At 47.0% G+C, this 27556-nt stretch overlaps 1 protein-coding gene across 1 annotated transcript in view; it reads right to left on the minus strand.

Moving 5' to 3' along the window:
* Positions 1-19239: 19239 nt before the first annotated feature.
* Positions 19240-27556, minus strand: part of LOC124776005 (UDP-glucosyltransferase 2-like) — a 117713-nt gene continuing 109396 nt past the window's right edge. The window contains exon 7 of the mRNA XM_047250847.1: positions 19240-19461. Within this exon, the coding sequence (XP_047106803.1) occupies positions 19240-19461 (222 nt within the window). The remainder of the gene's footprint in view (positions 19462-27556) is intronic.

Consider the following 27556-nt stretch of genomic DNA (forward strand, 5'->3'; position numbering starts at 1 on the left):
GAACGCCTGTGCTATGCCCCATTGTGTTGTAAAACGACGACCATCGCCGAGATCGATCTCATGTATTAAATCCCTGCGCCTTCTTCGTCTTTCCTTTATCACATAATGCATCGAGGGAACCTCGTTGGGCAGGAAATCCTGCGACCTCGCGCGTATCATCGTACCTGCCATCCTCTGCGTCGCAAGTTGTACCAGCTCCGCCTTAACTCGGTGGACGGCCGTCTGGCGTTCTGGTGTAGGTGGTTGAGCTAACACTTCCCGGAGAGCCGTAAAGTAAAACTCACTGGTCGTGCGCTGCCATTGAGAAACCTCCTTCCCGTAACCTATTAACGTCCTCCGTAAAGCTGGCTTCGCGCACTCGATCCACCACTGCAGAACAGAACCGAAAGAATTTCGTCGACGGACGCAGCCATGCCACGCGTCCTCCGCCATGCGTCGGCGTTGTGCATCTCGCAGGTGGGAGACGTTCATCTTCCAATTACCCCTCCGTCTCCACACCTGCTGTCTATCAAGGTTAACCGTACAAATATTTGCCTCGTGGTCTGTAAACGCTGTCGGCCATATTTCTGCGTCCACCGTCGACACTTCTAACGCCCTTGAAACGTACATCCGGTCCAAACGGCCCGCGGAGTGGCTAGTAAAAAATCTATATCCTGGTTGGTTGGGATACTTCAGGTCCCATGTGTCGACTAATTCCATCCCGTTGACCAGCTCCCTAAGTTCTTGGCTAGTAGTATAGTTAGGTTGTTGGTCCTTTCTGTCGAGCACAACTTCGGCGACTTGCGCGTCGATGGGGATGAAATGATGATAATTAGGACAACACAACACCCAGTCCCTGAGCGGAGAAAATCTCCGACCCAGCCGGGAATCGAATCCGGGCCCTTAGCTACCGGGGGCGGACACTTCCGGCCATCTGAATGGGGCATTAGTCAGGAATATTTTGCCCTCTTTGACGAGTCCATTTGCAGCTTGGCGGTGACTTCTTATGCCGGAAGTCATGAGCCGCCTTTGCCGGTGATTTTTGTTCATAACTGGAGCAGTGATGGGTTTCTAAACTGGTCCCCTCCACGTTTTAGATTAATAGACAGAGAAGCTACCCTCAGACTACAGGTGCAAACTCTTAGCTTAGTAACCTTAAAATGGGAAACTGTTGGTCTACACGTGCCACAAATTCATGAAGTCAATTGAGTGATCGACAAGATATGCACACCAGTAAGAGGGCGCGAACGAAACAATGACTAAGACAGTAATTTGAACCACCGAGCGAGGTGGCGCAGTGGTTAGCACATTGGACTCGAATTCGGGAGGACGACGGTTCAATCCCGCGTCGAGCCATCCTGATTTAAGTTTTCCGCGATTTCCCTACATCGCTCCAGGCAAATGCCGGGATGGTTCCTTTGAAAGGGCACGGCCGACTTCCATCCCGGACCTACCCTAATCCGATGAGACCGATGACCTCGCAGTTTGGTCTCTTCCCTCCCCCCCCCCCCCCCCAAACAACCCCTCCCCAGTAACTTGAAAAAAAAAAATGGCCGTTCGACGAAACTCACACGCTTGCTAGGCAGCCAGATACATTCGAAAGAGACGACACGAGATGGTTTAGCCGACCACGATGATGTGCATAGGCTTCTATAGTCTTCAACCACTGCCAGTAGCCAGCATACGGATCGCTATGTTGTCCCATCAGACGTGCCCTTAAACATTTCCGCCAAAGCCACGCGTTACATTGACGCGCTTAAGGCTGAATTTCTGCAATGAACTGAAGTCGCACTACTCGAATGGCGTCACCAACGTTGCAAGTGGATTCCTGTAATGTCACTAGCGTGGTAACATGGCACTAAAATAAGTATTTTTTGCTGTCTAATACCTCTCCTTCTCCCACCCCCGATTAGCCTCATTTAGACTGCCACCTCGTGGCTGAATTTCGGAGCACCATCGTTGTGTTCTAGTTGTCGCGACAGTAATTTTGCCGTATGTGAATGTCTTTCGAAATGTGGTGCTACAGAAGAATGCTGAAGATTAGATGGGTAGATCACATAACTAATGAGGAAGTATTGAATAGGATTGGGGAGAAGAGAAGTTTGTGGCACAACTTGACCAGAAGACGGGATCGGTTGGTAGGACATGTTCTGAAGCATCAAGGGATCATCAATTTAGTATTGGAGGGCAGCGTGGAGGGTAAAAATCGTAGGGGGAGACCAAGAGATGAATACACTAAGCAGATTCAGAAGGATGTAGATTGCAGTAGGTACTGGGAGATGAAAAAGCTTGCACAGGATAGGGTAGCATGGAGAGCTGCATCAAACCAGTCTCAGGACTGAAGACCACAACAACAACAACATGAATGTCTTATTAAAAAGATACCTGAAAAGTGTTCACTAATAACAGCTGAGCAGTTTCTTTAAGTATACAAGGAAAGCCTTGTTTGTGGAGTCACAATATTAATTAGTGCAATACCGGCACTATATTCAATTATACACACATCAAAAAAAGTTTTGCATCACCTTGGTTCCGAGAGTCCCGCAACCTGTACAGAAAATTGAAATAGAGATTAACATAAATATCATTTCCGCCCTCTTTATTGCTCATGAAAACCACACATTGCATGTTGTACCACAATACAGCGAGACCTTCAGAAGTTGTGGTCCAGATTTCTGTCCACACTGGTTCCCTGTAATACCCAGTAGCACATCCTCTTGCATTGATGCATGGCTATATTCGTCGTGGCCTACTGTCCACAAGCTCATCAAGGCACTGTTGGTCCAGATTGTCCCAATCCTCAACGGCGTTTCAACGTAGATCCCTCAGACTGGTTGGTGGGTCACGCCGTCCATAAAAAACCCTTTTCAATCCATGCCACACATGTTCAGTAGGGTTCATGTCTGGAGAACATGCTGGTCACTCTAGTCGAGCGATGTCGTTCTCCTGGACGAAGTCATTCACAAGATGTGCCCGATGAGGGCGCGAATTTTCTTCCATGAAGAGAATGTCTAGCCAAAATGCTGCCGATGTGGTTGCACTGTCGGTCGGAGGGTGGCATTCACGTATCATATAGCCGTTACGGCGCCTTCCATGATCACCAGAGGCGTACGTCGGCCCCACATAATGCCACCCCAAGACAGCAGGGAACCTGCACTTACTGCACTCGCTGGACAGTGTGTCTAAGGCTTTCAGCCTGACCGGGTTGCCTCCAAACACGTCTCCGATGATTGTCTGGTTGAAGGCATATGCGGCACTCATCGGTGAAGAGAAAGTGATGCCAATCCTAAGCGGTTCATTCGGCATGTTGTTGGGGCCGTCAGTACCACGCTGCATAGTGTCGTGGTTGCAGAGATGGACCTCGCCATGGGCGTCGAGAGCATCATGCAGCCTACTGCGCACAGTTTGAGTCGTAACACGACGTCCTGTGGCTACATGAAAAGCATTATTCAACATGGTGGCGTTCCTGACAGGGTGCCTCTGAGCCATAATCCGTAGGTAGCGGACATCCACTGCAGTAGTAGCCCTTGGGCGTCCTGAGTGAGGCATGTCATCGAAGTTTCCTTTGTCTCTGTATCTCTCCATGTACGAACGACATCGCTTTCGTTCTCACCGAGACGCCTGGACACTTCCCTTATTGAGAACCATTCTTGGCACAGAGTAGCAATGCGGGCGCGATGGAACCGTGATATTGACCGTCTGAGCATGGTTGAACTACAGACATCATTATCCGTGTACCTCCTTCCTGGTGGAATGACTGGAACTGATTGGTTTTCAGACGCCCTCTGCCTAAGAGGCGCTACTCATGCATGGTTGTTTACATCTTTTGGTGGAATTAGTGGCCTCTCTGAATAGTCAAAGGGACTGCATCTGTAATACAATATCCACAGTCAACGTCTATCTTCAGGAGTTCTGGGAACCAGGGTGATGCAAAACTTTGTTTGATGTTTGTAATATTAGCAACATAAGGACATAAATGCACTTAGACACCGGTCCAATGAATCTGAGAAAGGAAGAAACATTGCATATGGGGACAGTATGATATCAGCGTTTCTGTAGTTTTTAGTAAAGCAATTTTATTACTCAGTTAGCAACAATACTACATTGTGTTTTAGTGCACAAAGCGTAACTCCAAAATTCTATAAAAATTAACATCAATATTTACAACACGTACGATGTCTCACACAACTAACAGATGTTGTTGGCAGGACCGAAAATATTAGTTTACAAATTCGTCTTCAGGATATAGTAAATAGCATTCAACAGACCAGACAAGAATCCTGAAATTTTAGTTTTTAGAATGTACACAGATCAAAAAACATTTTGCATCACCCCGGTTCCCAGAACTCCTGAATATAGACGTTGATTGTGGATATTGTATCACAGACACAGTCCCTTTGACTGTTGAGAAAATGTCACTACACCCGCCCAAAGATGCATGAGCAGCACACATTAGACGGGGGGAGTCCGACAGCCGGTCAGTTCCAGTCATTCCACCAGGAAGCAGGTACACGGCTCGAGATGTCTGTAGTTCAACCATGCCCAGAGGGTCAATAACGGGGTCCGATGGCGTCCGCATTGTTATTTTGTGCCGGGAAGTGCTCCGGACGTGTCCAGGTGCCTCGGAGTGTACGAAAATGATTTTCTTCGGACATGGAGGAGATACAGAGAGACAGAAACTATCGTTGACATGCCTCGCACAAGGCGCCCAAGTGCTACTACTGCAGTGGATGACCGCTACCTATTATGGCTCGGAGGAATAATGACAGAAACGCCATCACCATGTGCTATAATGCTTACCGTGCAGCCACAGGACGTCGTGTTACGACTCAAACTGTGCGCAGCAGGCTGCATGATGCTCAACTTCTCTCCCGACGTCCATGGCGAGATCCATCTCTGCAACCACGACACTATGCAGCGCGGTACTGACGGACCCAACAACATGCCGAATGAACCGCTTAGGATTGGCATCACTTTCCATTCACCAATGAGTGTCGCATATGCCTTCAATCAGACAATCATCGGAGACGTGTTTGGAGGCAACCCGGTCAGGCTGAACGCCGTAGACACACTGCCCAGCGAGTGCAGGTTCCCTCATGTTTTGGGGTGGCATTATGAGGGGCCGACATACGCCTCTGGTGATCATGGAAGGCGCCGTAACGGCTGTATGAGACGTGAATGCCATCCTCCAACCGATAGTGCAACCACATCGGCAGCATTTTGGAGAGGCATTCTCTTCATGGACGACAATTGACGCCCCCATTGTGCACATCTTGTGAATGACTTCGTCCGGGATAACGACATCGCTCTACTAGAGCTGCCAACATGTTCTCCAGACATGAACCCTATCGAACATGCCTGGGATAGATTTAAAAGAGCTGTTTATGGATGACGTGACCCACTAACCACTCTATCTACGCCGAATCGCCCTTGAGGAGTGGGACAATCTGAACCAACAGTGACTTGATGAACCTGTGGATTGTATGCCGCGACGAATATAGGCAGGCATCAATGCAAGAGGACGTGCTACTGGGTATTAGGGGTACCGGTGTGTACAGCAATCTGGACCACCACCTTTCAAGGTCTCGCTGTATGGCAGTACAACATGCAGTTTGTGGTTTTCATGAGCAATAAAGAGGGCGGAAATGATTTTTATGTTAATCTCTATTCCAATTTGCTGTACAGGTTCCGGAACTCTCAGAACCAAAGTGATGCAAAACTTCTTTTGATGTGGATATTTTGTATACTGAAAATGTGACAGATAATCCCTGGTTGTCAAATATCGACGTATCACTTGTAGTTTTACTCGAGCCAGTTCTGTATATGTTCTACTCGAGACAGTTCTGCATGGCTGAATGTCGGGATTTCTTATTATAGTCAGCTCAACAACTCAAAATTTAGTTTTGTTATTCGAAAATAGTTCACGAATGCATCTTCGCTGATCAGTGCTACTTCCTTTACAGGTTTGAGAACACCTTGTTATTTCTACGTAAAATCCACTTCCGAATTCAACACTTGTGCTTCCTCTTCTCGATATTGGATTCTTGGCTCAGTTCTTATGAATGACAACAGCAGTTTCCGGCGACAGCACTATAATTTTGACAGAAGCATATGGAAACATCAGCACACGGCATCTCAGCCGTCATGCCATTTGCTGTGCGTCGCCACCCGGTGTGGCCGTGCGGTTCTAGGCGCTTCAGTCTGGAACCGCGTGACCCCTACGGTCGCAGGTTCGAATCCTGCCTCGGGCATGGATGTGTGTGATGTCCATAGGTTAGTTAGGTTTAAATAGTTCTACGTTCTAGGGGACTGATGACCACAGATGTTAAGTCCCATAGTGCTCAGAGCCATTTGAACCTTTTTTTTTTTTTTGCTGTGCGTCACTTTAGCCGCATATGGAAACCCAGATTAAGGGTATTCGCTGCTCGCACGTCGCCATTATGGCCACTGAGTCCTGTGGGCGCAATTTAGCCCGCAGTATCGCCGTCGCATTCGGAGATATAAAGCTGGTTTGTGTTTCTAACGGAGGCCATCGCCGGCCTTCTTGAAACTGGACCTGTGACTGGCTACGTCAGTATCATTCCAGCCACGCCGTTTAGAGAACTGCTCTTCAATTACACGGGTTCTCCGACTTAATACCCCTACATCTACATATGTACTCTGCAAAGTACTATGAAGTGCATTTCCATTGTACCAGATGTCACTGAACTTTTTCCGATCCAGTCTCATATGGTGTGCGGAAATAACTGCTTAATTGCCTCTGCTGGCACTGTTATTATTCTAATCTTGTCTTCACGATACCTAGAGGAGTTGAAGAACGTTCCTAGATTCCTCGGTGCTGGTTTCTGAAACTCTGTTAGTAGGACTTTGTGGGATAGTTGGCCTCTGTCTTCGAGCTAACGTTTTTCAGAATTTCCGTGACCATTTGTGTTGCTTTTCTTTGTATTGTTTCAGTATATCAGACAGTACTACTCGTTGTGGGTCCCACACACTTCACCAGGTTTCTAGGGTGGGTGACACGACAGTTCTTCAAGGAACTTCTTTCGCAGACTCACAGCATTCTTCCAGTACCTTACCAATACTTACCAGTATCTTCCACTATACTCAGACAGTTGTGTGACGTTCTTAAACTCGCACTTATTTCACCTGATATTTTGGGTTCAAACAAGACTGAAATAAATGCCCTCTCAACATCGTTAGTCACAGAATCTCATTCTTGAAATAACGAGGAACAATTCTCAACCCCGGCACGCCTGGAATGACCTTGGAGCCCAAGTTTCAGGGTGGCCGGTGATAGTCTTTGCTCGATATCCTCGTTCGGGATGGATCGAAGCCAACAGCTCGGCGAGTGGCGATGCTGCAAAGTAAAAGCGTCGGTGACTACGAGGCCTTGTCTCATCATTCCCCGATAATGACGTTAACGTGCGGACCGCGAGGCTGCAACATAAAAGTAGTATTAGAAATGAAATAGCATTGACGCAGAATACTCCGACATGCCCCAGATCAGACAGTTTGCAACAGAGGCCGAAAGTGTGGTTCATTTTACAATGTCGAAGTCAGCAGTCCAAAACAGCTTTATGGAAACTGACATCGGCTGAGGAAGTCTACGATTATGTAAGTTATATATTGCTTCTGTGTTAGCCTTACAGTGTGTGGCGTCGGGCACTTCCGGTACAGTTCGTGAATAGTACGTGAATTACAATTGTGAAGCATCCATAGGAACTCGATTTTTGCGTGGTGGTCGCTTTGCGAGCAGCGTGCGGCAAATGAACGCTCTCGAAACTTCAACAGTAAACCTCTCCGTGGAACACAACGCCGCTCTTGCAAGGTCTGCCACTGGAGATCATTGAGCATCACAGTTATGCTCTCCCTCTTTTAAAAATGCGCGCTCTTCGTTGGATTCTCTTTCTCTCACCACATATCTCTCTCTCTCTCTCTCTCTCTCTCTCTCTCTACTCTCTCTCTCTACTCTCTACGTTCCCTCCCTCCCTCTCTGTCCCCTACTGTTCTTGATATATGTGAATGACCTCTCTTCTTATGTGAAACAAGATGCTGAACTGACACTGTTTGCTGATGATACACGCATAATTATTAATCCAATAAAAGAAAGTCTGATAGAAAATGATACAAATAAGGTCTTTTGAAAAGTTATTAATTGGTTTTCTGCGAATGGGCTTGCTCTGAACTTCGAAAACACACAGTACATCCAATTTCCTGCTGCAAAAAGTATAATTCCTTCAATAAACATAACACATCAAAAAAAGTCAGTAGCCAGGGTAGAGCATACTAAGTTTTTGGGTGTACATATAGATGAGAATCTTAATTGGAAAATTCATATTTTGGATCTCCTAAAGCGACTAGGTTCAGCAACTTTTGCAATCAGAATAATTGCCAATTTTGAGGATGTAGAAATTAGTAAGCTAACATACTTTGCATACGTTCACTCTCTGATGTCATACGGAATAATATTCTGGGGAAGCTCAACATTTAGGCAAAAGGTATTCACTGCTCAAAAGAAAGTAATTAGAATCGTGTGTGGGGTTCATAGTCGCACATCTTGTAGGCATGTGTTTAAAAAGTTAGGAATTCTTACAACTGCTACACGGTACATTTACCCAGCAATGAATTTTTTTCTCAACTACATGGACCAGTTTAAAATCAACAGCGACATTCATGATTACAATACCAGAAAAAAGAAAGACCTACACTATCCTTTACGTAACCTATCTTTGGCACAGACAGGGTTAAAATATGCTGCTATAAAACTTTTTGATAAATTACTAGATGAAATAAAATGTCTGACAGACAGCAGTAATAGTTTCAAAAACAAATTGTCACCATACCTCCTTGACAACTCCTTCTATACCAAAGATGATTTCTTTAATATGAGTACATAAATCTGGAGATATAATACATGCATTTTGTGCCGTTTAAGGGAATGGGATAGATAATAGAAATATTTAGGTATAACACTAAAATGTAAACAAAAAAAGAAAAAAAAACTTGTTTCCTGGGCGCATTTCTTGTGAATTTGACACGTTCCACATCATAACGGTTTTTCCGTGCTATTGATCAATGGAACACGTAACTTACTAACTAACTAACTAACTAACTAACTAACTCTCTCTCTCTCTCTCTCTCTCTCTCTCTCTCTCTCTCTCTCTATCTCTCTCTCTCTCTCACACACACTTCCTCTTCTATTAATCCTACCTGTTAAGGGCTTCAAACTGACGAGCAGTATTCAACAATCTGTTGAGTAAGGGATTTTTGGACTACTACTGTCCTAGGTGAACTGAATTTCGTCAGATTTTTTCAATGAATCTTTGCGACTTCTGCTTTTCCTACAGTTAATTTTTTGTGGTAGTTTCATTTTACGTTGTTCCGGAAGTCTACTCCAAAAAATATTATATTTTGTGCTGTTTCCTGTGATTTCTCACTTATAATGTTCTCGAACAAATATGAATTTTTCCACTATTTATAAGTAATAAATCACTTTTGTTTGTGTTGAGGAGCAACTGTCAGTCCCTGTACCAACCGTTGATTCTTTCTGTCAGAAACCAGCAAAACATTCTGCATAACTAAGTTTGAACAGACATGAAACGCCGTTGATAAAATGCTATTAAACCTCACAGATTTTGTATTAACCCTAGTAGTACCAACGCATTTTCCATAACGGCATTACGACGCTCTGGAACCACGCGACCGCTACGGTCGCAGGTTCGAATCCTGCCTCGGGCATGGATGTGTGTGATGTCTTTAGCATAGTTAGGTTTAAGTTGTTTTAAGTTCTAGGGGACTGATGACCTCAGAAGTTAAGTCCCATAGTGCTAGGAGCCATTTGAACCACTACGACGGGGGTTGCTGGGGGGGGGGGGGGATGGGAGGGGAGGAGATGCTTTATTTCTACTTTAAGAAATGTTAATAAAAAATTCGTTAACTGTTGTTGAATTACATTAACAACATACTTTTCAAAGAAGTACTGATGTGTGTGTTCGATCCAGAACCTGGAAGTATCTTTTCCATACTCTTAGTAACATAAATGCATTTTTAATTACGTATACTACCAAGGCGGGGGTATCTCATACCACCATGAAATTTGAAAAAGGCAAATTTCTTTTGTTTTCGTTTTACTCACAACACACCAACACACATTTTTGAGAGATTTTGATACGTTAGTAAGATCGTGAACTTGAAAATCTTGAAAAACATTCATTGCAGAAAGTGACATGTACTACTTAGACTTTTGGGTTCAGTTTAAATGAAAAATTTGAAACATTTATAGCATCTGGTAAAAGACATCATTAAAAACATTAAACATCTTTTTCAAATTTCAAGATACAAAGTTACTGACTGGATTTCAATATACTCAGAAGGTGAGTATAAAGTAACCCCCCTGGTACTGCGAGGGTGATTTTGTAACACAGAATGGCACAGCCAATTGGTAATATTGCTCAAATGGTTCAAATGGCTCTGAGCACTATGGGACTTAACATCTATGGTCATCAGTCCCCTAGAACTTAGAACTACATAAACCTAACTAACTTAAGGACAGCACACAACACAGCAGTGGTAATATGGGGTATCGTGCGTAAAGCCAGGTCTTCCTAGAAGCTGGAATTTTCCGCCGCATTTTATGTCATCAATTCGGACAGTAGTGCGTAGTGCGTCATCCCCCGAGAGTGACAAATTACTGATGCGTAATCAGGGTGCAATTCGTAGTGCGTCAGTGCTTTACGTCAGACGTGACAAGCTAACTGGTTCTGGACGAGTTTAATGTGTTGTGAGCTTCAAAGTGAAGTAAGTGCTGGAAGTCACATAAAGTTCGTGTGAAAAATATCTACAAAGTGTGTAAAAAAGATACAAGTTCGTTTTAGTGCCTAGAAAGATGAATTGATAACTAACGCATTGTCTGTACATACCTGTTTATTAGACATGATGAATCCTGACTTTGGAAATGTAGGGAAGAAGTGGTTTGGACAGAAACTGGTGAAGTTGTAGTAAGACAAGTAAGTCAACTCAAATAAAATAACGTTAATGTAACAACACTTTATCTGAACTCTCTTTCCAGACAGCACGTGTAGTGTGAATGCTGTTTTATTTTCAGGGAATACATAAATGAGCGACTTATATAAGTCAAGCGTTCTTGTAGACGCAAAACGCCCTAGCCTGTTAACGTAGCGCTAAGTTCCTGTTCCTGGAAAAGCCCGGCTTCATTTGTTTTCGGGGGCAGCGAAAATGTTGCAACTGTGTCGTGCCAATCCAAATAATTTCTATGCCCATCTGCACTGGACCTCCATCATGTACATATACAGGGGAAAAGACCCGATACCGTTTGACAACTAACTCTATCGTCGGCAGTCACAACTGTGAAAGATCGGAGAGTATATGCTCGGTATGATTTAACACTGATGAAGCTAGTATAGACAATAAGGTGCGATTTACAAGTAGAATTCTGAATTCGCTCACCAGAAGGTCGCTCATGAAAACCCCATTAGAGCAATCCTTCTGTAATCTTCCTCGCCCAGACACATTTACCAAGTCTGATTTAAAGCTAAAAGATGGAGATTATTCAAAACAGAGGTGCAAGATTTGTAACAGATTTGTTTAGTGCATCCGAGAGCGATAGATGAGATCAACCAATTCCCACAGATACATAGTTCCTAGTCATCTGTTGTGAGCAAAAGACGAGTGCCAACTAATTCCTTGTACTGCGTGTAGCCTTCAGTGAAGTCGGCTACTTTTCCCATGTTCCATTCCCTTCCCTCCCCCCACCCTCTTTTTTCTCATTTTAGCTGTAATAATTTTAAGACTGTAATAACAGATTTATACACTGAATGTTACGGTTAAGTATCCCTTTTTAAGTGATTGTAAACAAAAATGATTTCTCATCCCAGAAATGATCTTGATTCAGTAGTTAATGTCTCCTTTATCCTTCTTATCTAACACTATCCAACATCAGCAAACAGAAATATTTTAGAACTTCCTGTATTACTAGAGAGCATATAACTTATATAAGTAAGGAACAGGAGTGACCCCAAAACTGATCCCTGGGGCACCCCCATTTGACCATACCTCACTCAGACCCCATATCATAGCCATTCTCAACACTGTGAATAATGACCTTTTGCTGTCTGTTGTTAAAGTAAGACGTGAAGCACTTGTGAGCTACTCCCCGTAATCCATAATGCTCCAGTTTCTGGAGCAGTATTTTGTGATCAATGCAATCAAATGCCTCAGTTAAATCAAAAAATATGCCTAGCGTTCGAAACCTTTTGTTTAATCCATCCAGTACCTCACAGATACCGGAGAAAGCATTTTCAGTTGTTAAACCACTTCTAAAACCGAACTGTACGTTTGATAGCAAATTATGTGAAATAAAATGATCAATTAGCCTTTCATACACACCCTTTTCAATAACCTTAGCAAACACTGATGGCATAGAAATAGGTCTAAAATTGCCTACATTATCCCTTTCTACCTTTTTATAAAGCGGCTTTACCACCGAGTACTTTAATCGTTCAGGAACCTGACCATTCCTACTGGATAAATTACAAATATCGCTAAATACAGGGGTTATATGTGCTTTAATATTCTGCTAGGCACTCCATAATATCCATGAGAGTCGTTAGTCTTCAGTGATTTAATTACTGACTCAGTCTCCCCCTTGACGGTATCACAAAGGAGTATTTCAGACATCAATCTCGGAAAGGCATTTTTCAAGAGCGTTATATGATTCCCTGTAGAAACTAAGTTTTTTATTCACCAGCAATGCTCAGAAAATGGTTGTTAAATACTTTACATTTAACTGACTTATCACTAACAGAAATATTTTTACTACGTACTGACTTTATATCGTGGACATCGTGCTGCTGACCAGACAGTTCCTTCGCAACTGACCGTATGGTTTCAGTTTTATCCTGTGAAGTAGCTATTCTATTCGCGTATGTAATACTTTTCTGGTTTATCGTACCCTCCTAAACTTCTTGATTGGTTTATTAACTTCAGTAACCAAAGCCGGTATGAAGACATCGTGGTAACTAATCATTGTCTCTAAAGTGACGATATCGATTAGGTCAAGACTGTTTACAGCTACTAGGTCTAAAATATTTCCATTGTGTGTGGGCTATCGAACTAGCTGCTCAAGATAGTTTTCGGAAAGCGTATTCAAAAGAATTTTAGAAGACTGTATTTCTGCAATGAATCCGTACACGGCCCAGTCTCCAATCGCTAGTTTAAAGTCGCCTCCAACTAAAATTGCGTGATCTAGGTATTTCCGCGCTACTGAAATCAGACTTTCTTTCACTGGCTTTAAAACCGTCACAGCGGAATCTGACGGCCGGTGGGACCATCCAACAATTAACTTTATTTTGGCTAGACCTGTTGTACGCGACCAGATAACTTTAATGCAGCACTCAAATTCGACCTCAGTAGATATAATGTTCTGATCGGCTGCAATGGACATACCCCTTCCTATGGCCTCTAATCTGTCTTTTCGATATACGTTCCATGAATCGTCGAATATCTCAGAGCTTTCCTAATTTTAGCCAGCTCTCGGTCCCGGTAATGATTTGACCGCTAGAAGTTTCCTGGAGGGGAGTAAATTCGCTAACTTTGTTACGAATACTTCGGCGAATGACAGCTAAAATTTTGACATTGGAAGTGTCATTACGCTGAACGCGGACAGATTTCTCTGTCTGCGAGAAGTCTGGCGATTGTTCATCAGAGAACCTCAACCTATGACCTAGCCTAAAACAAGACCCATGTGCACTCCAGAAGTACACTTCTACCCGAGTAGCAGCTTCCTTTGCACAGTGCACCCCCGCCTATCAAGGGGAGTCCTTCAGTTCCTCAGCCGATAACAAAGCTCCAGAAATCTGTAGCCAATAACGTCTTAGACTCGACGAAACCTTTAAGTGAGACCCTCCACTTGGCTCCAAACCAAAGGACCCCGATCGACTGTGGGAAAAATGTTGCATATTGCGAGCTCTGATTCTTATCGAACATAGAAGAGTAGGCAGATCTCAAAAGGTGGGTCACCCCATGTGCAGTCTCCTGCAAAAAGATCGTAGTAAAATAGTATTTCTTACAGTTGCCACCATGCTGCCTGGATGACGTGACTTCTTCTGTCAACAGCTCACCGAAAAGTGCGTCTCTTCATCACACAGGGAGGCCTCCAGAGCATGAACGAAGCGATGTATCACGCAGTTCCCTTTCTTGCCATTCCGTTCTTTACTGACCAACCGTACAATGTGGCCAAGATTGTTCAAGCTCAACTTGGAGTCTCTCTGCAATTCAACGATCTCACAAAGGACTCCATACTTCAACAGTCGCGTGCTGTTCTAGAGAATCCAAGGTACGTCTACTCTAAATAATAACAATTCTTTGCAAAGTATGAACTGTTCTGAACATAGTAGATGATATCTAACCTTACGACAGATCACCGTGGCATGTATATTCAACCACACGTAGAGTTTAAGTCACTGCAGAGTGTTATATGAGATATTTACTATTCACTGACCAAAAGAATTGGAACATGATTTTCTGTTTACAGTAAATCAGCTACTGCAGACAGCGTGTAAGTTTTGTCATAGCATCGCACAAACTCTCAGAAACTCGTTATATTCAGAGCCATGTTCTACAGGTCACATTCATTACCACTAAAAGAACCTTAACTGTGGCAGGAGATAGACACTCAAAATAATAAAAAGATACAACAGCTACCCTTAAAATCTGCTTGACAAGCTATCCATCAAGATCAATGAGACTATAAAAAAATAAAATCCATGCTGAAAATTTATTACAACAAATAAAATAAATACGAACTTCCTGGCAGATTAAAATTGTGTGCCGGACCGAGACTCGAACTCGGGGCCTTTGCTTTTCGCGGGCAAGTGTTCTACCAACTGCTTTTTTTTTTTTTTTTTTTTTTTTTTTTTTACATGATTACATTTAGGAAACGTGTACAAATGAGAATTCTAGTAACTAAGTGTTACAACAACAAATGTTGCATCAAACAGTAATAAAAAAATAAAAATGTAAATCAATGATGCAATTCCAACTAAAAGGTTCTTCAATAAATGTTACTGGTTCCACTTCGTGCTTTGCCATTGTTATCTGATATCTCCAACAGCGCCTTTGAAGGGTATCTGCAACGGAGGCATTCTGCTTCGCTAGTGCCTCATGGAAAACAGCATCCTTGTAGCAGCCTGTCTCTTCCTTCTGTCATGACTGATAAGGCAGGACGTTCAGCCGTTAGTGTGATGCGGCACAGAACATTAACCGCAGCTTGGCACTCCCCAGGTGAGTGGGGGGTTAACGAAAACACTGCGTAAATAATTTGTGAAGAGCGTACGGTATTTCGGTGTGTGTTCGAGGGCATTGTGAGCATTTTGTAGGAACCACCAGTAATCAAGCTGCTCTTTCTCTCCTTCACTAAAGATATAGGCGACGGTAAGTCCATTGAACCATGTAAGCGCATGATATTTTGCGGCGGGAAAGTAAGTTTCATCTGGACAGAGTAGGGTCTGAGGGTCAATCATATCAGGTGTGACCCGGAGGTAACAAGCCAATATCTTCTGTGTTAGTCGCCAAAGTCTGGACGATGATGCGCAAGTAAAACGATGTTCATCGGTTCCAAGAGGTGACAATCTGGGCAATAAGGTGAGTCTTCCAGTCCAACAGCGTGCAGTCGCTGTCGCGTGGCATATTTTTTGTTGGCGATCTGATACCACTTCGAACGCACCGTAGATGACAGAAAGTTGTGGTGTATCGTTTTCCACACTCTTGGCCAGTGAACCGTAGGGTACTTGTTTTCCACCACGTTATGGCGAACAGCCCGCAGAAGGTTGGCATAAAAATCTTTCGCCATTGGTGGACGTGTGGCGGAGAGGTTCGAGCTGACATAGCTGTAATCAAGAATGAAGGTCGACACATGGGAGAGCTGTTGTGCGACGTGCGCAACCGACACCGGCTGGACGTTAGAGACTGGCATCAGAACCTGTAGTAAACGACCCGTGAGAGAGGCATGCTGACTTTTCCATCGTTTCCTCATGTTGCTCATTAAAGGGCAGCTGCTCTCGCCCTGACGTTGACCAAGCCCAGCCCCCCTTTGTGCACTGGAAGGGTAAGATTGTCGTATCGCACTTTAAATATATGACCTGCGGAAACGTAGTAGGCCTAAAGCCGGCGACCTATCTGCAGCGGTAGTGGGAGGACTTGCGCCACGTGGTTGAGTTTTGATGCCACGTAGAGGTTCAAGTATTCAACACGTTGTAGCTGATTCAAGTCCCGGAGCAGGTTCTGCGCACCATTGCTTGTACGATCTGTAATAGCCGTCGGTATTTTGCTGCAGCTGTTTTACGTACATCTTTCTTGAACGTGATTCCCAAATATCGCAGATCAGGAACTGGTGGGAGGGGAGCGAGGGCTCCCGGCCCGAGACCACGCCCAATATCCAACGCCGCCGAGTTGTTGATGTTTAGATAACTGCCTACGGCCTGTCCGTATCGCTCGATCAAGGTTAGTACACTTTGAACTTCGTCATTGGAACGAACCAGCAGTAGCAGGTCGTCAGTGTATGTCCTATAGCGAAAGGTGACGTCCCGCAGCGTGATGCCAGATAGGCGGTCGTTAAGGCCCCTAGGAGTGGCTGGAGTGCGATTGTATAAAGGTAGATAGAAAGGGGACAACCCTGTCGTAGAGACCTCTTAACGGGTACTGGTCCTACCGTCCTTCCATTGACCTGGACGTGTGGGCTGGCTGCGGTCCAAAGACGCCGTAGGTTGTCGATGAGGCCCCAGGGGGAATCCCATACGGTCCATCAAAAAAAAAAAAATGGTTCAAATGGCTCTGAGCACTATGGGACTTAACTGCTGAGGTCATCAGTCCCCTAGAACTTAGAACTGCTTATACCTAACTACCCTAAGGACATCACACACATCCATGCCCGAGGCAGGATTCGAACCTGCGACTGTAGCGCCTAGAACCGCTCGGCCACTGCGGCCAGCACAGTCCATCACTCGTAGAAGGAAGTTGTGGTGCACTCTATCAAAGGCGCAGTTGAAATCGATGGAGACGATCGCCGCTCTCAGACGGCACGGAGAGGCGGTCGCTATTAAGTCCCTGCAGTCACCGGTGGCCATGTGTATGTTGGCTTCCCCCCCCCCCCCCCTGCGACGTCTGTTCTGGAGCGAGAATCATCGTAAAGTCGTCTTAATACGGCCCGCCATAATCCTGGCGAAAATCGTAATCGGAGTTCAGCATTGTAAGCGGCCGATAGTCGTTAATCGATCGCCCTCCATCTGGCTTGTGTACCGGTATGAGAAGCCCTTCTACAAACGCTAGCGGCACAACACAGCCTGGAGACATAAGTTCGCGGAACATTATTACCCAGCGAGGCATCATGATGTCACGGAAAGTCCGGTAGAATTCGATGGGCAATCCATCAGGTCCAGGAGACTTATTGACCGCACCTTTGTCCACGGCGTATACGACTTCTTCGAGTGAGATTTCTTCTGTTAGTGCATTCACGGTAGCCTCGTCGATAGTGTGTGTTACCTGCTGTAACACTTCAGTAGTGGCCTCGTCATCCACAATTCCTTCCTGGTAAAGATGACGAAAATGATCCTCCACCGCCTTTACTATGGTTGCTTGGGTCGTATATAAGCGACCGTCTTGTGTCCTGAGTTGTGTGATTAAGTGTTGGCGTTGTCGGTGCTTATCCGCCATAACGTGGTACATAGTGGGTTCCTCTGCAACCGTTCGGTCGTGCCGTCGCGAGCTGACTACTGCACCTTCTAGTCGGCGCTTCGTCAATGATAGTATGTGAGCCGTGATTCAGCTTTGGTCATGTAGTCTCTCCGGGGAAGGGGGTAAGGCGTCGAGGTCCCTGAGTGGCGCGTAGTAAAAATCGAGGGTCTGTCTATGCCACGCAGTCGCGTCCTTGCCATATTGCATAAGTGTCCTACGGATTGCTGGTTTGCCACAGAGTAGCCACCACTCCAGGGTCGAGGTGTATCGTGGGTGGCGGCGTTCACCGTCAGTCCACGTTGCTGCAACTTGCCGACGGCAATCCAGGTCCTGGAGATGAGTTATGTTGAGGTTCCAAAAGCCATTGCTGCGCCAGACTTGTTGGGGGCGTAGGTGTATAGTGCAGATATAGGCACTGTGATCGGAAAAGGCCTAAGGCCATAGTTCGGCGGCCACCAGACCTTGTGTGAGATCTTCTGACACATATATGCGATCAAGTCGGCTGGCCGATTGACTGGTAAGATGAGTGTGGCCAGAGCGGTTACCGTGGACTTTTCCCCACGTGTCTCACAAGTGAAGTTCTTGGATCATCGCACCCAGTTCCGGACAGGGCATTTAATGTGGTATTTGGTCCTTGGGGTGAAGTACGCAATTAAAATCGCCGGCGAAGACGGTGTGGTCGTATCGTACAAGGAAAAGGGGAGCAACATCCGTGGAGTAGAATCTGGCGCGGTTGTGACGTCTTGTGGCACCCGACGGGGCGTAAAAATTAATGAATCGGGTGTTGAGCGCCGTAAATGCTATTACAATGTTACTTATAATCCGTCTTGATTGCAAAACTTTTTTATTCATATGACAGGTTTCGGTTCATCCAGAACCATGTTCAGATCTGATATTTCAGTTACAGGAGTAAACCGTCCAAATCCAGCAACTTCCACATGTGACGCAGCATGTGAAAGTTGCTGGATTTGGACGGGTTACTCCTGTAACTGAAATATCAGATCTGAACATGGTTCTGGATGAACCGAAACCGGTCATATGAATAAAAAAATTTTGCAATCAAGACGGATTATAAGTAACATTGTACCATCACTGATTGCTGCTATCCCATCAGACATTAGGTCTGTTTTTGTAAATGCTGCAGAGGGAAGATACGTGACGTCGGAAACTTCAATACCATCACGCACTAATATTGCCACTCCGGTGTCTGCAAGGCTACCAGGCGTCACATATGTGGCGTAACCATAAAAGTTGGGGAATGCAGTCATTTTCACTTCTTGTAGGAAAGCAAAGTCAACTCCCATGGCTCGTATTGTTTCTTTCAAAAGTTGGATCTTGACAGGAGAATTTATCATGTTGATATTCATTGTCGCCATTGGTAAGCCTGGCAACACGTTGTTTGGGCGAGGTTATCCATGTTGATGTTAGAGAGAAGCGAACATCGGAAGTGACGTCACCCCCGCCTACCCCCCCCCCCCCCCTCCCCGCCGAACGCGGTGCTCCTTGTGCTGCTTATGCTGCACGATCCGGCGGCGCCTCAGCTGGCTGCGGATCGGGATCTTGTGTCTCGACGTCCTCGGCCCACGGAGCGGGCGCGGATGTCTGTTCATGTTCCATAGCCTCGGAATGTTTGATAGTAAGGGACCGGGCGACTTCGCTGCCTGCACTGGTACCTTCCTGCTGCTCACTGTTTATGTCAATGGGCTGATAGTCGAAAGTTGCATGCTTTTCTGTCTGTTCTGCAAGGTTGGAGTCAGTGGAAACAGCCTCAGCTTCGCGGTTGGCTTCTTGAGTGGTCAGTTGTTCACCAGCCAAACGCGAACCGCCGTGTTCCGACACGGTCCGATGACGGCGCTTTCTGCGTTTCGGTGATCGCTGTTTCCGTACGTGGCCTTCGTTGTCAGAAGACGGCACTGACTCGCGCTCCGCCGGGACAAATGCTTCGGTCGGTACAATAAGGGAATCAATTGCCATCTTGCTGTCGTCAATGTCTGTCGCGTTCGGTAGCTCCAGAATCGTAGTACTATTTTCCACCACTGGCCAGGTCGGTGGACCATCCAGGTTTCCGTGGAAAGTGATCCCTGTACCGCTAAATCAGTCGGCTGTGTCTGTTTTGTAGAGAACGTCGTGAGCGCCGCCGCGTAAGTCACGGGGAGAATAGCCTTCGTCGCTGGAGGTGCAACGTCCTTCGGTGGGTCGAAGGTGACCTTCCTTGCCACATCCGGAACACGTCTTCGGCTGGCCGTCATAAATAACTATGGCCCGGCACCCTCCTATCTGTAGACAGAATGGCACGTGTCGTTGGAGATCAATGCGCACTTGGCGTACTCTATTGAGTACTGGATACGTCTTAAACTGGGTCCATTTTTCAGCCACGTGTTCGTGTGCCGTGCCGTAGGGGCGGAGCGCCGCTACAACTTCTGCCGCCGGGAGTTCAAATGGAAGTTCGAATATGCGTATAGTCTGCAGTCCCATTGCGGCATGGCCGACCTCGACGTTGCCAACATTTCCGTCTGCGTGGCAGAAGCGGAGTTCCTGTTTCATCTCACGAAGCACCTTGTCACATACAGTTTCGTGTATGAGCTTTACATAGACCGTGCTACTGACAATCGAAAAGTGAATGCCGACAATGTCGGCAGCCGAGATCTTGGTTTCCTCGTTTAAAAAGCGTTCGACTTCGAGCGCTTTTGGTCGGGCAAAGTCGTTCCGAAATGTGAATTTCAAGGCTGATCTTCTGTATTGGTTTGCCATGGTCTTGTAGCGCTACGGCGTCAAGTTAGTGTAGGCCGAAGAAAGTAAACAAGGCGCGCGGGCCCTTGCTGACGGCGGAGAGCACACACTGCACGTCTGGTTTGCTCGGCTGCGAGAGCCACACTGCCATCTGAGCTACCCAAGCACGACTCACGACCGGTCTTCACAATTTTACTTCCGCCAGTACCTCGTCTCCTACCTTCCAAACTTCACAGAAGTTCTCCTGAGAACCTTGCACGACTAGCACTACTGGCGGAAGTAAAATTGTGAGGACGGGTCGTGAGTCGTGCTTGGGTAGCTCAGTCCAGTCCGGCTTTCGCCGCCGTGCAGTGCGGACGTGTTGTTGTTTCCGCCTGCGGAGCACGGGCGCACGCTGTTGTTTGCATTTCCGCGGCCGTCACTTACGTGTCGCTTACGTGCACTAGATCCATGGCCAACCGCTTTAGAAAATCAACACTACGATTCAACTTCTGCAACGACTACGCACGACCAAAGGCCTTGGAAGTGGAACGCTTCCTATGCGACGTTTCTAAGATCCCAGCTTCCGACATCTTGGGCATCCATTTGTCCATATTAAGCAGTACAGTGTACGTCAAAGTCGTCAATGACGCTACATGTGAAAGAATACTTTGTGACACCAAATATGGGTTACGCTTTTGCCACGCCGACGGCAATGTCGGTGCGGTCACTGTCGACCATGCAGGCTTGGGCATGCGCACCATACGAGTTTTCGAACTCCCGTTCGAGCTTTCGGCGGAAGACGTTATCGCGGCTTTCCGCCCCTATGGCACTGTACATGGCCACACTGCTGAACGCTGGGCGCAATTCCAAACGTACCCCGTTCTTAACCGTGTACGACAGATCACCATCGATATCCATCACCACGTGCGATCTTACCTGCGAATTGGCGGATGCCACGCGGTTGTCATATACGACGGCCAACCGAAGATCTGTTCCGGGTGTGGCAAAGAAGGCCACCTCGGATCTGAGTGTCTTCAGCGACGAATCACCCAATTGCCAGCCGCTACCGTGGCAACTCCGGCTCCGAAGACGGTTTTACCGATCACCTACGCATCGGCTCTCTCTTCTCCTCCCACCAGCCGCATCCCGTCGGACCATGTACCGGTGACCCTTCCTACTTCTACGGATACCGGCAGGATCGACACGTCGCGCTCACCGCCTGACGCTACTCCGGCGCCACAACCAACAGCGACAACTTCTGATCCCCATCCGCCCGATCATATGGACGCCCCTTCACTTGATTTTCCCGTGACCCCCTTCCGTCTTCCGACACAGAGGGACGAACCTGCAACCAACGTTCACCCAAGAGGCGTAAGAGGAGGCGCCGTACAGTCTCGGAACGAGACGGATCACCTCCCCCTGATGCTCCAGTGGCCGTTCGAACCAACGAGGCCTCAGAGAACTTACACGACCATACGAATGACGAAAACATGACACCGACTGTGGCTGTGTCGATGCCTACTCTACTGGCTCGCCCAGGTGCTCCTGAACCAATGGACTCCCCTTTGCGACTGCCACCGAGACGTCCTCCGCCCCTACGAGCGAAGTGGAACGTATGACCATCACAACGACAGCGCCTTCCATGGCGTGGAGTGAGGACGTCGATGAAGGCCCGAACCACACGCTGGGGACAGAGTTACCCCAGACGGAGGCCTCGTTACGCCGCTGATAACGTCGTCAGGTGGCGTACGGCACGACTCGCCGCTGCCTCGCCCCTCTCCATCCTCCGCTGGTGGAGTACCCCTCCACGGTGTGGTACGGCACCAAACCTACCGATTAGCGACGATCAACACTAACACCATTAGTTCACGCGTGAAACTTCAACTGCTGCGAGAGATGATATGGGTGTCGGACGTCGACATCGCACTACTACAGGAAGTTGGCCACATTTCCAGACGTCGCGGGATGTAACACTTATCCTTCTCCTGGAGACCGCCCGTAGCCATCTACGCCCGAGAAGGCATTCCAGTGCCCGGTATCACATACCTTCCATCCGACAGAGGCGTGGCTGTCACCGTCATGGGGACGCGTATTGTCAACGTTTATGCTACGTCAGGCTCCACCCGCAGACGCGACAGGGCACTCTTCTATTCAAAAGAAATCGCCCCTTTTTTCTTGGGCGCTGCGACCATTACTTGCTTCGGGGTGATCAAGCGCCCCTCTACAACACCTGTCAAGAACTGCGTCTTGTCGTCCGAGGTCTGTAGCTCCGCGACACTTGGGAAGATGGGCATGGCGACGCGCCTGGATATACTTACCAGACGAGTCGTTCCGCGAGCCGCCTTGATAGGATTTACGTCTCTCGGGATCTCACCCCTGCAGTCCAAGGTTCAGAACTCTGGCCCTTGGCCTTTTCGGACCACAGTGCCTACATCTGCAATATTCTCCACCCCCAGCAAGTGGTCTGGCGTAGTCGTGCACCGTGGAAGCTAAACACCTCCCATCGTCATGATCCCGAATGTCTTCAACGTGTTACCGAGACATGGGCCACCTGTGAACCTTGCTTATCTAAGTACCGCACGACCTTGACTTGGTGGCTGGAATGTGCCAAACCTGCCTTCTACATCTACATCTACATCCATACTCAGCAAGCCACCTGACGGTGTGTGGCGGAGGGTACCCTGAGTACCTCTATCGGTTCTCCCTTCTATTCCAGTCTCGTATTGTTCGTGGAAAGAAGGATTGTCGGTATGCCTCTGTGTGGGCTCTCATCTCTCTGATTTTATCCTCATGGTCTCTTCGCGAGATATACGTAGGAGGAGCAATATACTGCTTGACTCTTCGGTGAAGGTATGTTCTCGAAACTTTGACAAAAGCCCGTACCGAGCTACTGAGCGTCTCTCCTGCAGAGTCTTCCACTGGAGTTTATCTATCATCTCCGTAACGCTTTCGCGATTACTAAATGATCCTGTAACGAAGCGCGCTGCTCTCCGTTGGATCTTCTCTATATCTTCTATCAACCCTATCTGGTACGGATCCCACACTGCTGAGCAGTATTCAAGCAGTGGGCGAACAAGAGTACTGTAACCTACTTCCTTTGTTTTCGGATTGCATTTCCTTAGGATTCTTTCAATGAATCTCAGTCTGGCATCTGCTTTATCGACGATCAACATTACATGATCATTCCATTTTAAATCACTCCTAATGCGTACTCCCAGATAATTTATGGTATTAACTGCTTCCAGTTGCTGACCTGCTATTTTGTAGCTAAATGATAAAGAATCTATCTTTCTGTGTAATCGCAGCACATTACACTTGTCTACATTGAGATTCAATTGCCATTCCCTGCACCATGCGTCAATTCGCTGCAGATCCTCCTGCATTTCAGTACAATTTTCCATTGTTACAACCTCTCGATACACCACAGCATCATCCGCAAAAAGCCTCAGTGAACTTCCGATGTCGTCCACAAGGTCATTTATGTATATTGTGAATAGCAACGGTCCTACGACACTCCCCTGCGGCACACCTGAAATCACTCTTACTTCGGAAGACTTCTCTCCATTGAGAATGACATGCTGCGTCCTGTTATCTAGGAACTCCTCAATCCAATCACACAATTGGTCTGATAGTCCATATGCTCTTACTTTGTCGTCCGAGGTCTGTAGCTCCGCGACACTTGGGAAGATGGTCATGGCGACGCGCCTGGATATACTTATCAGAGGAGTCATTCTACGTACTTTGATTCAGTATGGCAAGGAAGTTGCTACGTGGCGCCGGCACACTACCGACTATTTCTACGCCGTTCTCCGCGACCTGGACGCCCAGCTGTACACCCCCGACACCCAGAGGGAACGCAGCAGGATTAAGGCGCAAATTGTAAAGTTGGCACGCCGTAGACTGCAGGGGGCTATGGTGCGAAGCCGATGTCAAGATTCAGTGGAACAAGAACATCCCATCACGCATCACATCGTCTCCGATAGGAAACATCGACGACGACGACTCATCACCGAGATCAACACCTGTCGCGCCCAGCTCGTCACTTGCCAGACCGAAATCGTCGGTGCCTTTGTAGACCACTACCGCGCAATGTACCAGGAGGAGACTACCGACCGACAACCACGCTGAGGAGTCTGTGTTACCACACGCAACTCGCCCCCTCGCCAGCGACGAAGTGGACGAGCTGATGGAGCCAATTATGCGTGATGAAGTCCACGATGCAATCAACAAAGGTGCTTTAAATAAGTCACCTTGTGTCGATGGATTGCCGATAGAATTTTATCGCGCTTTCCTCACACTAATGGCGTCACGGTGGACGACGATGTTTCATGAACTGATGACGATGGGGAACGCCATACCGCCGTCCTTTGTCACGGGAATTATTATACCCCTCCACAAACCGACACCGGGTGCGACGACAGCACATTACCGTCCCCTGACTCTGCTTAATGCAGACTACAAAATTTTTGCACGCTCACTGGCGACACTATGCCGCAAGGTCCTGCCTAGCATTCTATCCCCGGAACAGACAACTCCGGGTGGTTCAGTTAATATACAAACAGCGATTTAATTGCACTGGCAGCAGCATGCAGACTCCACGCCGTGGTGGTTGCAATGATTTTGACAGCGCATTCGACAAGGTGCGGCATCGTTTTCTGTTCTCAGTGATGAACCGCATGGGTTTTCCACCAGCCTTTATCGACGTCATCCGGCGCCTGTACGGCTTCGCCGAACCGTTGATTCAGGTTAATGGCCGTGTGGCGGGAATAGTGATGATCCGGCGTTCCGTAAGGCAAGGCTGCCCACTTGCGACCCTACTATATGCCATAAGCCTGGAGCCACTCATCGGGAGTTTGACGAGCCACCTTTCTGGTCTCACTTTGCGGCAGCATAGTTTTCGATGTCGTGCATATGCGGACGACCTCCTCCTCATGGTCCGCTCACGGAGTGAAACACAAACGGTACTTGATTTGATATCAACGTAAAGAACTGCAGCGGGCAGTAACACGAATGTGGCAAAGTCCACGGCAATGTCCACTGGACGCTGCCAGCAATTTTCGGCGTACACTCCAACCTATCAGCACGATGGTGCGACAAAATCTTCTCCGCCGATTCGATTTACAACGTGTCCAATACCTCCATCACCATGTTGCGTCCAGAATGGTCCACATTGCACAGGTCCTCCCGCTGTCATCAACTATTGGACGCAGCCTCCAGGCTCCTATCGGATACTTCCTTACGGCCGGTACGCTCTTCAAGGTCCGCTACGACACGCTCACCCTCCCCCCGCAAACGGGAGGCCTCGGCCTTGTCAACGTGCGCCTCCGAGCGGCGTCCTTGTACATGTCCAGCATGCACAAGCAGTGGCACGGGGGCACCTCCCTTACGCGCAGCTTGCTAGAAATTCTTGTGCCCACAACCATAATGCCACCAGTACCAGTTGGCCACATCAAGCACCATCTGACGCACATGTCTGTTTTCATCGTCGACTTCAGATATGCCCACACACACTTACCGACCACGCGTTCTCCTCGACCTAAAGACTTTTACACCCCACTGCTTCGTTCCATATCCAGCAACAACATCGAACTCAGAAATCCGTCCAAGCGGTTGCCCACGGTTTGGCGTCATATCCACCAGCCTTTCCTCCCCTCCAACGTCTGGGCAACATGGTACCCTGTCGCAAGTGGAAAATTCGCCACAAATCAACGTCTTCACGCCACCGGACTAACGGACTCTCCACTTTGTTCCATTCGCCACCTCATGGATGACGATGTCCACCAACTGACTTGTGCTGCCACCAGTGACGTCTGGAAACTTGGCCGGCAGTTCGTTGCCTGTTACCTCCGCGTTCCACCGGACTCGATTGACCCATGGACTTTTATCCATCCTGTGGATACTTATTTTCCCGCCACTAAAAATCATGCGATTGTGTGGGTCAAGCGATGGACGATCACCTACATGTATAATGATGGCGACAAATCACGCCTTGATTTCTGGCAGTACTTACAAACCGCCCACAGTGAAGTCGAGCACCGACTGCGCTACCGCACCTTCTTCGCCAATTACCTACACGCGATCTTTACGTCACCCCCGCTCAGATGGATGGTGCCACACGCCGACAGCACTCCCCCCGCCCCCCTGCTGACATCTGAGAGTCTCCGTGCTACTTTCTATATCGTAACTGAAACGTCCCCTAAGAAAAATCATACATGACTGTGCTTAAACTGACACACAATATTTTTAGCGCAACGCAATCTGACTTTCAATAATCCCTACAAAAGAATGGCCCTGACTTACAATAACCTATACCTTTCTTGAATCACTTACCTCACAGAAATCTTCGTTACTCGAACTACTGCAATACAGCGAGCGCCACTACTGCCAGCTAAATAAAAGATTCAAACTACTGAAGGCACTAACTACTAATAGGCATAGTTAGCAAATGAAAGATTTTCATAGAGAACAAACAATGTATTTACCTTAATAGTGTTCAATATATCAGTCCATGATATACAATATTACAAATTTACTCTTTCTGATGGACACACGTCCAGATCGTCTGCTCTCAAAATTCCGCCATCTCTCTCCACATCCACCACTGCTGGCGGCTCACCTCCAACTGCGCAACGCTACGCGCTGTTAACATCCAACTGCCCACTACAATACCGATTATTGCAACAATGCCGACCAGCCTCAGACTGCACGCAGCACAGTCAGTGATTTTCATACAGAGCGCTACGTGGCGTTACCAACATAAAAACCTAAACAGCCTACTTACATAACCCACAGTGGAGTAGGCGCATGGACACGCGCCTCCTTACTTTTATTCACTATACCAGAACACGCTGATTTTTTCCCACACTCCACTGCCTATTGCTTCACACCTCTTAGCTTATATCACTGTTATTATTCTTTTTCCTATTCATCGTTAATAAAAAAAAATTGCTCGCCTTGTACGAGTGTAATGTCTCGTGTTATTTCCGCCGGAAGGATGGCATTTCTGTTGTATTTAAACTTGTGCCAATAAAGATATTTTGTTCCTTTACTCTGTTCCTGGTAAAAAATAAAATAAGATAAAATAAAATAAATAACAAAAAATAAATAAATCAAAAAG

The sequence above is a fragment of the Schistocerca piceifrons genome, chromosome 2 (genome assembly GCF_021461385.2).
Source record: "Schistocerca piceifrons isolate TAMUIC-IGC-003096 chromosome 2, iqSchPice1.1, whole genome shotgun sequence".
Classification (NCBI taxonomy): Eukaryota; Metazoa; Arthropoda; class Insecta; order Orthoptera; family Acrididae; genus Schistocerca; species Schistocerca piceifrons.